The 17,214-nt window shown below is 38.0% G+C and overlaps 1 protein-coding gene across 12 annotated transcripts in view; it reads right to left on the bottom strand.

Moving 5' to 3' along the window:
* Positions 1 to 17,214, bottom strand: part of MFSD8 (major facilitator superfamily domain containing 8) — a 45,030-nt gene that overhangs the window by 18,813 nt on the left and 9,003 nt on the right. For 6 of the 12 annotated variants that reach the window (XM_054252941.2, XM_078366525.1, XM_002745362.6 and 3 more), the window contains 5 exons: positions 10,642 to 10,685; positions 5,747 to 5,987; positions 4,588 to 4,701; positions 2,170 to 2,314; positions 949 to 1,004 (listed from right to left, as the gene is read on the bottom strand). In XM_054252941.2, coding sequence (XP_054108916.1) covers positions 949 to 1,004; positions 2,170 to 2,314; positions 4,588 to 4,701; positions 5,747 to 5,987; positions 10,642 to 10,685 — 600 coding nt within the window. Of the gene's footprint in view, positions 1 to 948; positions 1,005 to 2,169; positions 2,315 to 4,587; positions 4,702 to 5,746; positions 5,988 to 10,641; positions 10,686 to 15,922; positions 16,092 to 17,214 lie in introns of those variants that run through there. The other 6 variants (XM_078366527.1, XM_078366530.1, XM_008992724.5 and 3 more) reach the window with 3 other exon arrangements.

Here is a 17,214-nt window from a genome sequence, read left to right as displayed (position 1 = left end):
TATACTGTCTTCCTGAGTCATCTACACAATGTTCTTTTAAAAAGAAAAACACAAATATTGTACCTATGAAAAGTTTAATAGAGAAATTGTTTAAATTTATTACTGGCATTATATATTTTTTACATTCTGATATAGCTTCTTTTACTAGCTGTTCAGTAATGAAATTGTTACCAATGAGACATTACCAGTGAGATATAATCTGGATTAGCCTCTATATGGAATCAATGTCAAACTTCTCCTAGTTCAAAAACTTACTATAGCTCCTCAACCATGCTGCTCTCCACCCTATTACATTTAACTTTATCTTCCACTATTTCTTTTGTGGAAATTTAATAAAAGAGCTGTGAAAGTACCTGGTAAAATAATGCTGTGACTTTTCCACAACTTTATTAACTATTGAGGGCAAACATCAGTTCTTGCATTCTTTCCCCAAGGAGGATATAATTAGTACCTAAATAACAGTTTATTTGGTAAAATATAACTACTTAGCAGGTTATCTGACTTACATAAGTCAGAGAAGATCTAAAGGATGAAAATGTATATTTGTAAAGTATAACAAACAATAAAAATAAAAAGGCAAAACCATACCCGTTCTCATGCTTAAGAGAATAAAGAACTGCTTTAAATAGAAAGACTTATTTCTTTGGTAGTAAAAATATGGAAACCATGCAAATATCTCAGAGGTTTTAGGATACTGGCTCTCTGAAAATAAGACAGTGATTTTTTTCCAATGTTTGTAACCTTGTCAACCATGAACACGAAATAACTGGTATGGGAATGCCTCTTAAAAAAAAACATCCATTTAGGTCACTTTCAGCTTTCAAGATCTTCCCCAATCACCCACTGTTTTGTCCTCAGAAGAAAAATCCAAGTAAATACCAAACAAACAGAATCATTAGAAACACTTTGATAATGTTATATTAATTCAGTCAAATGGGTTAAAAGTACCTTCATCAAAATTAATATTTTTACACTGTCTTCCTGAGTCATCCACACGATGTTCTCTTAAAAAAAAACAAACACACAAATATTGTAACTAAAAAATGCTTAACAGAGAAGTTATTTAAATTTATTACTGTCATTATATTTTTTTCACATTCTAAATAGTTTCTTTTATTGGCTTTGTAGTAATAAAATTGTTACCAATGAGATATAACCAATAAACTTAAGACAGGAGTTACAATTCTTACCATATTATCATAGACAGGTAAAATGAAAAAAAATCCAACTCATCCTAAAGCATTCATGATCTACTTTAGTATTTGAAGTTATGCAGTGATTATAAATACTAGTAATCAATGTTTTTAGACTATTGAGTAAAGCACTCTAAAAAATAAAATGTAATTCCAAAAAATTTTTTCAAATATATAAAGATATACATTACTAGAAACTTTTATATTTAAGACTGATACAAACCCATCAATTTATTTAAAATGTTACTTTCATGCTTTTCCCCTACTTAGAAATATGTAGTTAGTAAATCAAGACCAAACCTTGAGGCGCCATGTGCAGCTTCATGTGGCTCATGTCTCTAATCCTAACACTTCGGGAGGCCAAGGTGGGCAGATCACGCTGAGGACAGGAGTTCAAGACAAGCCTGGCCAACATAGTGAAACCGTATCTCTACTAAAAATACAAAAATTAGCTGGACCTGATGGCACACACCTGTAGTCCCAACTCCTAAGGAAGCTGAGGCATGAGAATCCTTGAACCCAGAAGATGAAGGTTGAAGTGAGCTGAGATAATGCCACTACCTTCCAGTCTGAGCCACGGAGTAACATCTTGTCTCAAAAAAAAAAACCTGAATCTTCAAAGACCTTCCTTTTCTGTTTTCATTTATCAGGTTGTCTTTTGATTGCCAGTATTACATGTTTTAGTACTACATGACCAAAAAAATATAAACAAACTATAGACATAAAAAAAACAAAAATAAGGCTGGGCGCAGTGGCTCACGCTTGTAATCCCAGCACTTTGGGAGGCTGAGGCAGGTGGATTACCTGAGGTCAGCAGTTCAAGACCAACCTGGCCAACATGCTGAAACCCCATCTCTAAAAAAAAAAAAAACAAAACCAAAAACATACTTCATAAGGGTAATTATCTTGCAGTAATTACAAAGCTCATTTAATTTCACAATCTACAAAAATAGTTTTATCATTTCTATCTAATTACCTTAGTATAGCAAAGATCAGAATAATATTTAGAATTCCCAGGAAGGCTCCAAGTAAAGCTGGTGTTGTATACATGTTTATCTGCAGTTTAATCACATCCCATGTCACACCCTTTTCTCCAATGAATGCAAAACAAGTCTGAAAAACTTATTAAGATAAAATTTTCACAGATGAATTGTTATATGAGAGGAATAGGATAAAAAAATAAAAAAGACATTGAACACAGAATTGGGAACAATGTTATGGAATCATCCTTCTATAGCATGCATTCTCAACAGGTGCAAGAAAATTGGTTCTTGATGGGGGGTCAAAAAATTTCCTCTTTTTATGTATAAAGCAGGTAGGTACAAATATACATATGATACATAAAAGATATATGATACATCTGTGGCACTAAAATGTTATGGGATAAAGAGAGTAGGAAAAAATATCTAAAAAGACTCCTTAGGGAGACAACAATGAAAAAAAGGTTATGAAATACTGATGTACATGCATTCACAAGGAACTGTTATCTTAAGTAAGTTGTCAGTTTTTTACATCTTCGTAGGCATTTTAAATTATAAAATTTCTTCCAAGAATTAATTATAGAGGTTTAATCAACTTCATTATAAGAATGGACATATCATAATTTAGATTAGATATTTTAAATATTATTGTGTAGGGACCAGGCGCGGTGGCTCATACCTGTAATCCCAGCACTTTGGGAGACTGAGGTTGGGGGGATCACAAGGTCAGGAGTATAAGACCAGCCTGGCCAACATGGTAAAACCCCGTCTCTATCAACAATATAAAAACTAGCTGGGCATGGTGGCAGGCAACTATAATTCCAGCTACTTGGAAGGCTGAGTCAGGAGAATTGCTTGAACCCGGGAGCTGAGGTTGCAGTGAGCCGAAATCTCGCCACTGCACTCCAGCCTGGACGACAGAGCAAGACTCCATCTCAAAAATAAATAAATAAATAAATATTATTGTGTATATGGTACCTAAATTATATATATTTAGTATCATTTGACCACACTATCATATATAGGTAAAAAAAAAAAAAACAAAAAACATTTCATCCAAAAGCATATATAAGCTAATTGGTATTTGAAGTTTCTTTAGTGACTTTAAACATTAGTTAGAAATGTTTTTGGACTGGTGAATAAAGCACTCTAAAAAAATATGAAGTAACAAAATCTAATTTGGATTTGTGGCAAAAACTGGATTGGAACAGTACTGGTTTGCTCTCCTGATTTAGATTCTATATGCTCTATAGTAATTCACATATAACTCTATGGTGAGGACTAAGATACTACACCTACTATACTTAGAGCAGTGCCTAGCACACAATAAATGTGAGTGCTTTTTGAGTGTTTATTATTGGAAAAGTCATCTAAGCTCTTCAGGCTTACATTTATTTATCTATAATGCAAAATTTTTAAATGACACAATCTTTAAAATGCTTTTAAGGTGGTAAAAATATTTGCTAAGAACATATGTCTATACCAAATATTATGCTAGATACTAAGGTTAGACTGGAAAATTAGAAAGACACAAACCACACCCTCATGTACTTTACAATATGCTTTTCAAGTTCAATTTTTCTATATTTGTGCTTGTATTTGTCCCAAGGTACTAAACCGAAATACTAGATTTTGGTGAACAGTGAATTAGTCTCTTCTGTTGAGCCTTTTCTTTTTGGCTAAATAGAGGAATGTAATAGAACTGGGGGTGGGAGAATAGGTGTTAATGATGAAGCTGAGTTGGATTAAAACTGATGATATTCATAACTGCAATATTCAAAATATGGACCAATTATATAGTTTTTCAATATTATTATAAGCATGAAAATGACTCTCTACTCAGCAGAAAATTAATTGGCCTTGAGGAAATATTAAATCTCATTAATTTTTTTGAGATGGAGTCTCACTCTTGTCACCCAGGCTAGAGTGTAGTGATGTGATCTCAACTCAATGCAACCTCCACCTCTGGGTTCAAGCGATTCTCCTGCCTCAGCCTCCTGAATAGCTGGGATTAGAGGCGCCCGCCACCACGCGAGGCTAATTTTTGTATTTTAAGTACAGATGAGGTTTCACCATTTTGACGAGGCTAGTCTCAAACTCCTGACCTCAGGTGATCCACCGCACCCGGCCTCACTAATTTTTTTAATACTCAGCAAAAGGGTGACCTTGGACAATTTACTTAAATTTTCTATGCAATGGCACTCTCAACTATAAAAGGGGACTAATAGCACTTAATTTAGTGGATTGGCATCAAGATAAAATGAGTCTAGCCTCATTGCTGGATTAAAAAAAAAAGTTAGCTTTCCTCCCTTTCCCTTCAGCTATAAGGTTTTATACTTGGGTTACATAGAATATTTGTGCCTCAAAAGTTTTCCCAATTCAAATTCAAGTAATGATAAGTGAAGAACACCTACCTGGACCTAGAATAAAACCTAATGCTTGACATGTGCTTATATTTGCCATGGAATTTGTTCTTTCCTGAAGGGAAGTTGCACCAGCAGTATATGATCGAATAACAGCTACATTTCCTTAAAAGCAAGACACAATAGTCCAAAGTAAAAGAAAGTATCATTCAGTTTATAAAATTCATTCAAATTTAACTTTATACAGAAGAACAGGTGTTGGTCAATAGTATAGTCACTGCTTTCTTTTTATGACCATACAAAGTAAGGTATTTTTATTAAGGAAATACATGAACTAATGGACCATAGTAGTTTTAGTAATATGAAAACAGTTAATGATATGAATGAGTTAAAAAATGGCATTATAAGAAAACCAAGCCAGGCATAATGGCTCATGTCTGTAATTCCAGCACTTTCGGAGGCTGAGGTGGGCAGATCATTTTGAGATCAGGAGTTCAAGACCAGCCCGGTCAAGATGGTGAAACCCTGACTCTACTGAAAATACGAAAATTAGCCGGGAGTGATAGCAGGTGCCTGTAATCCCAGCTACTCAGCAGGCTGAGGCAGAAGAATCGCTTGAACCAGGAGGTGGAGGTTGCAGTGAGCCGAAATTGCGCCACTGTACCCAACCTGGGTGACAGAGTGAGACTCCATCTCAAAAAAAAAAAAAGTTTATTGTCTGGTTAGTGAAAAATGATAAAAACAGTACAATACTATAAGGAACATGTCAGAGAAGAAAATAACCTCTTAAGGGGTAGCCCAAGAGAGCTTTGTGAAAAATGTGGAGCTTGAATTGGATCTAATTTTGTTTTGGGTTTTTTTTTTTTTTTAATGGAGGTCTCCCTGTGTTACCCAGGCTGGCCTCAGACTCCTGGGGCTCGAGAGATCCTGCCACCTCAGTCTCCTGAGTAGCTGGTATTATAGGTGCGTGCCACCATGCCTGGCTTGAACTGAATCTTGAAGGATGAAGAATGACAGGAACAGAAGAGAAACTATAGGTAATGAGAACATCATGAGCAAAGGCAGAATGATAGGAAAAATATTTGTTTACAATGACATGTATGTTGAACTGTAAAATATGAGTCTAAAAGGGGATGACACCAGGTGAAAGTGAGCATAAATGTCAGAATGAATGTGAATTTGACACAACCAAACATACATACAAACTTACCTGCTCCAAATCCCACCAATCCACGAGCAATCAGCATGTAGTATTTATTATGAGAGGCTGGGACGTGGACATATGCATAGAGGCAGTTGGCTGCCACGGAAATGAAGATGGAGACAATAAGAGGCTCTTTTCTTGGTCTATAATTAGACCAGAAACCAAATATAGGTGATGCTACCATTTGGCCAAGACTATATGAAGCAATAACCCAGCCCAAAAAACTTGCATCAGCTGTCTGATCAATCTGCAGAAAAAAGTACAGTGCTTTAAGAATTGTTATCTAAGAAAAGCAAAGTTTAAAACCTAAATACATTTGTCTTACCATGTAAAATTTCCTATTAAAAAATAAAAACAATTCTAATAAATGTTTTATAACACTATTACTTACAGTAAGAGATTCAAACTTCTGACAATAGAATTAAATGTGCAAACAACAGACTGTACAAAGGGGAAAATGTTTGGGAAGCTCATTTTTAAGAATTACTATGGAAATTTCTCGTTCATATAAACCTTGATAAAAAGATAATCACACACACTATATACTCATACAGCAATAACATCATGAAAAATAACACAAGCTATTCTTTAATTCTTGTAAATAGAATTCTTTAGACTTATGCTACTCTATATGTTAAATAGTCAGCACTCTAAATCTAAAAAAACTAGGCAAAAGAGTCAAATGCAGGAAGAAAATAATAAAAACACAAAAGCTGATAGACAATTCTCTTGATAAATCTGTTATAAATTATTCTTTTCGATATAGACAACTCAATATTCTACCACTTTAAAAGGGTTTACATATCATGATGAACATGAGGGGAGAACCAAATGGCTACAACTCAGAAAATGAAATACTTTCAGAAAAACAGAAAATATTTGCTTAGAAAAGACACTATTGTTTATTTTTATTTCTTTTTTTGATACAAGGTCTCGCTTTGTCACCCAAGCTGGAGTGCAGTGGTGCAATCATGGCTCAGTGCAGCCTCGACCTATGAAGCCCAAGTGATCATGGGCCGGGCGTCGTGGCTCATGCCTGTAATCCAGCACTTTGGGAGGCCAAGGCAAGTGGATCACGAGGTTAGGAGATCGAGACCATTCTGGCTAACACGATGAAACCCCATCTCTACTAAAAATACAAAAAATATTAGCTGGGCATGGTGGCATACACCTGTAGTCCCAGCTACTCAGGAGGCTGAGGCAGGAGAATGGCTTGAACCCAGGAGGCGAAAGTTGCAGTGAGCCGAGATTGAGCCACTGCACTCCAGCCAGGGCTACAGAGCGAGACTCTATCTCAAAAAGAAAGAAAAAACAGTGACGAGTATGAAGCCCAAGTGATCCTCCTACCTCAGTCTCTTGAGTAGCTGGTATGTACCACCACGCCCAGCTAATTTTTTATTTTTGTAGACACAGGGTCTCCCTATATTGCCCAGGCTGAGTTTGAACTTCGTGCTTCCAACTCCCAAAGCAATTCTCCTGCCTTGGGAGGGAGCAATTCTACCACCTTGGCCTCCCAAAATGTCGGGATTACTAGTATGAGCCACTGTACCTGGCCAGATTATTTTTTTCATATATGGAAGGCTAATCCAGGAATAGTGGCACATGCCTATAATCTCAGCTACCTGGGAGGCTAGAGCAGGAGGATCGCTTGAGCCCAGGAGTTGGAAGCTGTAACGTACTACAATTGTACCTGTGAAAAGCCACTGCACTCAGGTCTAAGCAACATAGGGAGATTCTATCTCTAATCTTCCTATTTAATGGTTTTTATCAAATTTTAGGAAATAAATTTAAACAAATATAGATAAGTGATAGAACTTAATAAGGAAAATAAATATCTTTTGTTCCCTAGAGATATTTATTTATTTACTTGTTTTTCATTTTATTTCTTTATTTTTCTTGAGATAGAGTTTTGTTCTTGTTGCCCAACCTGGAGTGTAATGGTGCAATCTCAGGTCACTGCAACCTCTACCTCCCAGGTTCAAGCAATTCTCCTGCCTCAGCCTCCCAATTAGCTGGGATTACAGGCATGTACCACCATGCCCAGCTAATTTTTGTATTTTTTTTTAGTAGAGATGGGGTTTCACCATGTTGGCCAGGCTGGTCTCCAACTCCTGACCTCAGGTGAGCCGCCCACCTCCGCCTCCCAAAGTGCTGGGATTACAGGCGTGAGCCACCATACTTGGCCATTCCCTAAAGATATTTAAGTTGAAAATATTTAGGTGTATTTTTCTTTATGGGGCATAAGAAATAATAGGCAAAAGTATAATGATATATAATGTTTAAAGTTCTAGCCTTTAAAGTACCTTTCATTTTAGGTACTCTGTTTTTCATTTTCTCCCTGTTACCTTTTGTTGTCTCAATTAAAGTAGAAAATAATAATTTCATGTTATAAAAAATTTTAAATTAATTTTCAAAAAAGCAATGAAAACTCAGTTTTAATGTTAAATGTGTAGTGGTTTGAAAGCAAAACTTTTTTTTTTTGAGACAAGCTCTGGCTCTCTTGCCCAGGCCAGAAATACAATAGCATAATCTTGGCTCATTGTAATCTCAAACTCTTCTGCTCAAGCAATCCTCCTATTTCAGCCTCCCCAGTAGATGGGACTGCAGAGAGTAGCACCCCTATGCCCAATTAACTTTTTAAATTTTTTGGTAGAGATGAGGTCTCATATTTACTCAGCCTGGTCTTGAACTCCTGGGCTCAAGCAATCCTCCCACTTTGGCCTCCTAAAGCATTGGGATTACAGGTATGTGAGTCACAGCACTAGGCCTGATGGTAAAACTCTTTAGGGTTTTCAAAATATCTGGAGAAAGAAGAGTACTTTTCAAAATTCAACATAGGATGCTGAGTAGACCTAATCACTACTAATATCCTTCTTTTGAGAATTTTGACTTAAAACAAAACGTCAAGAAATCAATAATTTGATATATGAAAATATCTTTTTAGCAGAGAAGACATTGCTCTAGAATTGTGCCCAATTCCAATGACTCTAGCAGTATGGAAAGAATTTTTAGTGTAACAGGTAATAAATTCATGTAATATAATTTTCAAAATAACAATGAAAATATGGCACTAAACTAGTAAAACACAAAATTTGTATTTCTTCTTATGTTCCTTTAAAAATATTTTTTAGGAGAGCATTTTCAAAAAAGTAGAAATTCGTAAAAACTGGGCAGGGCATGGTGGCTCACACTTCTAATGCCAGCACTTTGAGAGGCTGAGGTGGTAGATTATCCAAAGTCACAAGTTTGAGACCAGCCTGGCAAACATAGTGAAATCCTGTCTCTACTAAAAATGCAAAAATTAGCTGGGCATGGTGGTACACAACTGTAATCCCAGCTACTTGGGAGGCTGAGAAAGAAGAATCACTTGAACCCAGGAGGTGGAGGCTGCAGTGAGCTGAGATTGTGCCACTGAACTCAAGCCTGGGTGACAAAGTGAGACTCCGCTTCCAAAAAAAAAGTAATTAATAAAAACAAAACAATCTTAACAATCTAATAGGGGAGTTAAGTAAACTCTGTTAAATACAGTGTTAGGACACTCCACATTAAGGGCTAATGATAAAAGGAAATGGGAGTACACAGGAAAACCTTCTGACCTAAACTGTGGTAAGGGACAGTCAGAGAAGGCTTTCCAGGCCAGGCGCAGTGACTCACACCTGCAATCTCAGCACTTTGGGAGGCCGAGGCAGGATCACCTAGGTCAGGCGTTCGAGATCAGACTGGCCAAAATGGTGAAACAACATCTCTACTAAAAATATAAAAATTAGCCAGATGTGGTAATTAATCCATTTATGTATTAATGGGTTATCATAGACTGGAACTGGTGGCTTTATAAAAGGAGGGAGAGAGACCTGAGCAAGGATGCTCAGCCCTCTTACCCTGTGATATCCTACTCTGCCTTGGGACTCTTCAGAGAGTCTCCACCAGCAAGAAGGCCCTCACCAGATGTAGTCTCTCAACCTTGGACTTCTCAGCCTCTGTAACTGTAAGAAATAAATTCCTTTTTAAAAATAAATTACCTACCTTAGGGTATTCTGTTGTAAGCAAGAGAACACAGACTAATACAGGTGGTTTCAGGAAGTAGGGAGAGGACAACAATGTCAAATGCTATCCAGATGTCACTAAAGTAGGGACTGAAAAGTACTGTGTGATCAACAATTAAGTCATTGGAAACTTTACAAGAGCACTTTCAGGACAGCAGAAAAGTTAATCAGATAGTAGTAGGATAATGAGTAGGAGGTTAGGAAACACAGTGGAACGCTTTAAGAACCTTTACTAACATATTGTTGTCAATGAATTATGTAACCAACTTATATAATGATTTTTAGTAAGTTCCTTCCTGGAGATTTAACATATAATTGACAGGACTTGATGATCAATTGATGTTAAACTACCTAACAAATTTACATCTTCATGTCACCCTCTGTTCCCCTTCTAGTAATAACAGCATCAAAAAATACATATATTTTAGTCTTTACAATGTTATCTGATAGCCCAAATTAATTTATAAGAAAAGCATTAAATGATTCCACAAAAATATTATTTATACATTTTGAGAATTCAGACTATTACTAGTTTCCTTTTTATTAAGGAACAGGTAATGATGGAATGTGAATGTGGCTTCTGAGTAGGTGACCGTATGTCTATGTTTGCCTGGGACTACCTGGGTATGATCCTATTTTTCCTCCTATAGCATTCCCTTCTCTTCAAAAGTGTTCTGGCTTACACAATAAAGCATATGGTCACCTTACTTAATAAGCCTCTTTCAAGGAACTATTATCTCGTTATTGCTGTAAAGACTAAACCATAGAATACCAAAGAGACTCTTTAGAAAATGCTTAACTACATAAGAATTACTACACTGTAGTTACTAAGGGAAAAATAGATTGAAATATACAAACCTTTTGGAGATATGGCCATATGGACATTATCACTATAGAGAACCCTGTGAAGAGGCAAACTAGGTTATTTGTACTCATAATAATTTAATCACTATTACAGATACAATTTTCTGTACTGTGGCATGGATTTTAAAATATCATTCTGAACCTAAAATTTACACATACAAATGCCTAAATTATCAAGCAACAAGATTTTAATTATCAGAAAGAAAATAAATACTAAGAGAACATACAATTACAGTCCCTCATCATAATTGATAATGAATACAAAAAAAGAGAGGATCTATGTCTCCATACTCATGTGCTTTACTGTAAATGGAAATAATGAAAAGCTTTAAGTTTTTACAGCAAAAATGGGGGAAAGGCTACTTTGTTAGACAGGAAGTGCTAGGCTTCTATCCTGTGTTGTTTGGAGGAGATAATTGACTGAAGGGAAAACTAGGAATAAGGAAAATGATCATCTACATGGGGGTTATAGTAAACCAGGATACTTCAAGATGGCTATACCTTAAAAGAAAATTCACTATTTCTGCTACTCTTTACTGCTTGAAAACTGTAATGATTAACTGCAACACTATCTGTCAATTTTTATTTATTTATTTACTTTTCAGCTTCCTCAGGTTGACTTTTTCTTTTTTTTTTTAATCTGTCAATTTTAAATGGTAGGCAGATGCAGCCAGATGCGGTGACTCACCCCTGTAATACCAGCAGGGTGAGGCAGGCAGATCACCTGAGGTCAGGAATTCGAGACCAGCCTAGCCAAAATAGTGAAACCCTGTCTCTACTAAAATATAAAAATGAGCCAGGCATGGTGGTACATGCCTGTAATCCCAGCTACTCAAGAGGCTGAGGCAGAAGAATTGCTTGAACCCAGGAAACGGAGTAACTTGTATTAGCCAAGATTACAACACTGCACTCCAGCCTGGGTGACAGAACAAGACTCCATCTCAATAAAATAAAAAATGAAAAATAAATAAATGTTAGGCAAATCCATTAGGAAATTCTATAAAGACTGTTCTTAAAAATGGCTTTACTGAGGCTAGACACGGAAGCTTATGCCTATAATCCCAGAACTTTAGGAGGCCGAGGTGGGTAAATCACTTGAGGCCAGGGATTTGAGACCAGCCTGGCCAACATGGTGAAACTCCGCCTCTACAAAAAAAAAATACAAAAATTAGTTGGGCATGGTAGCACATGCGTTGTACTCCCAACCACTCGGGAGGCTGAGGCAAGAGAATCACTTGAACCTGGAGATGGAGGTTGTAGTTGTTTTTGTTATTGGTTCTGTTCATGTGATGGATTATGTTTATTGATTTGTGTATGTTGAACCAGCCTTGCATCCTAGGGATGAAGCCGAATTGATAGTGGTGGATAAGTTTTTTGGTGTGCTGCTAGATTTGGTTTGCCAGTATTTTACTGAGGATTTTCATATTGATGTTCATCAGGGTTATTGGCTTGAAACTTCCTTTTTTTGTTGTGTCGCTGCCAGATTTTGGTATCAGGATGATGCTTGCCTCATAAGATGAGTTAGGGAGGATTCCCTCTATTTCTATTGCATGGAATAGTTTCAGAAGGAATGTTACCAGCTCCTCTCTGTACCTCTGGTACAATTTGGCTGTGAATCTGTCTGGTCCTGGGTTTTTACTGGGTGGTAGGCTATTATTTCCTGCCTCAATTTCAGAACTTGTTATTGGTCTATTCAGGGATTCAACTTTTTCCTAGTTCAGTCTTGGGAGGGTGTATGTGTCCAGAAATTTATCCATTTCTTTTAGATCTCCTAGTTTATTCGCATAGAGGTGTTCATAGTATTCTCTTTGTATTTCTGTGGAATCAGTGGTGATACCCCCTTTATCATTTTTTTTATTGAGTCTATTTGATTCTTCTCTCTTTTCTTCTTTATTAGTCTGGCTAGCGGTCTATTTCGTTGATCTTTTCAAAAAACCAGCTCCTGGATTCATTGATTTTTTTGAAGGCTTTTTTTGTGTCTCTATCTCAAGTTCTGCTCTTAGTTATTTCTTGTCTTCTGCTAGCTTTTGATTTTGTTTGCTCTTGCTTCTCTAGTTCTTTTAATTGTGATGTTAGCACACAATGGGTCTGATTTTAAGGTATTGATTTTAGATCTTTCCTCCTTTCTCTTGTGGGCATTTAGTGCTATAAATTTCCCTCTACACACTGCTTTAAATGTGTCCCAGAGATTCTGGTACACTGCATCTTCATTCTCATTGGTTTCAAAGAACATATTTATTTCTGCCTTCATTTCATTATTTATCCAGTAGTCATTCAGAAGCAGGTTGTTCAGTTTAGTCTGAAAGACTGTTTGATATGATTTCCATTCTTTTGCATTTGCTGAGGAGTGTATTACTTCCAATTATGTGGTCAATTTTAGAATAAGTACAATGTGGTGCTGAGAAGAATGTATATTCTGTTGATTTGGGGTGGAGAGTTCTGTAACTGTCTGTTAAGTCCACTTGGTCCAGAGCTGAGTTCAAGTCCTGGATATCCTTGTTAATTTTCTGTCTTGTTGATATAATATTGACAATGGGTTGTTAAAGTCTCTATTATTGTGTGAGTCTAAGTCTCTTTGTAAGTTTTTCAGAATTGCTCCTGGATTGGGTATGTATATATTTAGGATAGTTAGCTCTTCTTGTTTCACTGGTCCCTTTACCATTATGTAATGCCCTTGTCTCTTTTGATCTGTTAGTTTAAAGTCTGTTTTATCAAGTCCAGGATTACAACCCCTGCTTTTTTTTTTTTTCCTTTCCATTTGCTTGGTAAATACTCCATCACTTTATTTTGAGCCTATGTGTGTCTCTGCATGTGAGATGGGTCTTCTGAATACAGCACACCAATGGGTCTTGACTCTTTATGCAATTTGCCAGTCTGTGTCTTTTAATGGGGCATTTAGTCCATTTACATCTAAGGTTAATATTGTTATGTGTGAATTTGATCCTATCACTATGATTCTAGTTGGTCATTTTGCCCGTTAGTTGATGCAGATTCTTCATAGTGCTGTTGGTCTTTACAATTCAGTATGTTTTTGCAATGGCTGGTACCAGTTGTTCCTTTCCATGTTTAGTGCTTACTTGAGGAGCTCTTGTAAGGCAGTCCTGGTGGTGACAAAATCTCTCAGCATTTGCTTGTCTGTAAAGGATTTTATTTCTCCTTCACTTATGAAGTTTAGCTTGGCTGGATATGAAATTCTGGGTTGAAGATTCTTTTAAGAATGTTGAATATTGACCCCCCACTTTCTTCTGCCTTGTAGGGTTTCTGCAGAGAGATCCCTTGTTAGTCTGATGGGCTTCCCTTTGTAGGTAACCCCACCTTTCTATCTTCCCTTAACATTTTTTCCTTCATTTCAACCTTAGTGAATCTGACGATTATGTGTCTTGGAGTTGCTCTTCTCAAGGAGTGTCTTTGTGGTGTTCTATTTCCTGAATTTGAATATTGGTCTCCCTTGCTAGGTTGGGAAGTTCTCCTGGATAATATCCTGAAGAGTGTTTTCCAATGTGGTTCCATTTTCCCTGTACACCGATCAAATGTACATTTGGCTTTTTCACATAGTCCCATATTTCTTGGAGGCTTCATTTGTTTTTCACTTTTTTCTCTAATCTTGTCTTCTCACTTTATTTCATTTAGAAATATTTCATTAGATCTTCAATCTCTGCTATCCTTTCTTCTGCTTGATCTATTTGGCTATTGATACTTGCATATGCTTCTTGAAGTTCTCATGCTGTGATTTTCAGCTCCGTTAGGTTATTTATGTTCCTCTCTAAACTGGTTATTCTAGTTATTCTAGTTAGCAATTCATCTAACCTTTTTTCAAGGTTCATAGCTTCCTTGCATTGCGTTAGAACATCTCCTTTAGCTTGGAAGAGTTTGTTATTACCCACCTTCTGAAGCCTACTTCTGGCAATTCATCAAACTCACTCTCCATCCAATTTTGTTCCCTTGCTGGTGAGGAGTTGTGATCCTTTGGAGGAGAGGAGGCATTCTGGTTTTTGGAATTTTCCGACTTTTTATGCTGGTTTCTCCCCATCTTTTATCTACCTTTGGTCTTTGATGCTGGTGACCTTTCAGTGGGGTATCTGAGTGGATGTCCTTTTTGTTGATGTTGATATTCCTTTCTGTTTGTTAGTTTTCCTTCTAGCAGGCCCCTCTGCTGCAGGTCTGTTGGAGTTTGCTGGAGGTCCACTCCAGACCCTGTTTGTCTGGGTATCACTAGTGGAGGATGGAGAACAGCAAAGATTGCTGGCTGTTCCTCTGGAAGCTTTGTTCCAGAGGAGCAGCCACCAGATGCCAGCCAGAGATCTCCTGTATGAGGTGTCTCTCAGCCCCTATTGGGAAGTGTCTCTTAGGATACACAGGGGTCAGGGACCCATTTGAGGAGGCTGTCTGTCCCTTACCAGAGCTCAAATGCTATGCTGGGAGATCCGCTGCTCCCTTCAGAGCTGTCAGGTAGGGATGTTTAAGTCTGCTGAAGCTGTGCCCACATCCGCCCCTTTCCCTAGGTGCTCTGTCCTAGGGAGATGGGGGTTTTATCTATAAGTCCCTGACTGGGGCTGCTGCCTGTTTTTCGGAAATGCCCTGACCAGAGAGGAGGAATCTAGAGAGGCAATCTGGCTGCAGCGGCCTTGCTGAGCTGCAGTAGGCTCTGCCCAGTTGGAACTTCCCAGTGGCTTTGTTTACACTGTAAGGGTAAAACTGCCTAATCAAGCCTCAGCAATGGCGGATGCCCCTCCCCGCACCAAGCTCAAGCATCCCAGGTCGATCTCAGACTGCTGTGCTGTCAGTGAGAATTTCAAGCCAGTGGATCTTAGCTTGCTGGGCTCATGGATGTGGGTGCTGAGCTAGACCAGCTGGCTCCCTTTCCAGGGAAGTGAACAGTTCTGGCTTGCTGGTGTTCCAAGTGTCACTGAGATATGGAAAAAAAAAAAAAAAAAACCTCCTGCTGCTATCTTGGTGTCTGTCCAAAAAGCCACCCAGATTTGTGCTTGAAACCGAAGGCCCTGGAGGCATAGGCACTGAAGGGAATCTCCTGGTCTGCCAGTTGTGAAGACTATGGGAAAAGCTTAGTATCTGGGCCAGAATGCACCATTCTTCCCAGTACAGTCTCTTACAGCTTCCCTTGGCTAGGTAAGGGAAATCCCCCAATCCCATGCGCTTCCTGGTGAGGTGGTGCCCCACCCTGCTTTGGCTCACCCTCCATGGGCTGCACCCACTGTCCAACAAGTCCCAGTGAGATGATCTGGGTACCTCAGTTGGAAATGCAGAAATCACCCACCTTCTGCATCGATCTCACTGGGAGCCACAGACCAGGCTGTTCCTATTTGGTCAACTTGCCAGCCCCACCCTCCCCTTTTTTTCTGAGACAGAGTCTTGCTCTGTCGCCAAGGCAGAAGTGTAGTAGCATGATCTTGGCTCACTGCAACCTCTGCCTCCTAGGTTCAAGTGATTCTCCCACCTCAGCCTCCCAGGTAGCTAGGATTACAGGCACCCACCACCAAGCCCGGCTGATTTTTGTATTTTTAGTAAAGACAGGGTTTCACCATGTTAGCCAGGCTGGCCTTGAACTGCTGACCTCAGGTGATCTGCCTGCCTCGGCCTGCCAAAGTGCTGAGATTACAGGCATGAGCCACCATGCCCAGCCCTGCACAAGGCATTCTGATACACAATGCAAGGTGAAACTGTATTACAAAAAATTACTGAAAATATCCTTTATCGTTCACTTTTCTTTTTACCCAGTATTAAATCATGCACAAGTGTGGATGACTGGGGTAAACAGAAAATATACAAAAAATAATTTAGTAAAATGACCTTCTTTAAATTCCTCTTAGGGAAAGAGACCCCTTATAATATTAGTGCCTATAGATTTAGAGGGTTGCAACTTGTAAAAAAATTCATTTCCTAAAACAGTCCTTTAAAAACTATTACAATATTGATCATTTCCTATACATTCTCATCCCATCCATTTAACATGGTTATATGTTCATATTTTGAAAAGTTTTCCTCATGAAGTTTTACTTTTCAGGAACTACATATTCAGAAATAATGGGAATAGGTTAAAATACATCAAGCAATACAAATTAAGATTCTTGTATTTTACTGTTTCTATGTTGTATCAATATAAAAATAAGATGAAGTTCACAGACAACAAAAGAAAAAAACAGCTGAGTGCAGGGCTCATGCCTGTAATCTCAGCACTTTCTGAGGCCAAGGCGGGTAGATTACCTAAGGTCAGGAGTTTGACACCAGCTTGGCAAAAATGGCAAAACCCTGTCTCTACTAAAAATACAAAAATTAGCCAGGTGTGGTGGCACACATCTTCAGTCCCAGCTACCAGGGAGGGTGAAGCACAAGAATCACTTGAACCTAAAAGGCAGAGGGTGCAGTGAGCCAAAATCGTGCCATTGCACTACAGCCTGGGCAACAACTCAAGACTCTATCTTTAAAAAAAAAAAAAAAAAAGCAGAGGTTGTGGTGAGCCGAGATCATGCCATTGCCGAGATCGTGCCATTGCACTCCAGCCTGGGTAACAAGAATAAAACTCCATCTAAAAAAAAAAAAAAAAAAAAA

Source organism: Callithrix jacchus, chromosome 3 (genome assembly GCF_049354715.1).
Source record: "Callithrix jacchus isolate 240 chromosome 3, calJac240_pri, whole genome shotgun sequence".
Classification (NCBI taxonomy): Eukaryota; Metazoa; Chordata; class Mammalia; order Primates; family Cebidae; genus Callithrix; species Callithrix jacchus.
This window is presented reverse-complemented; position numbering and strand designations above follow the sequence as displayed.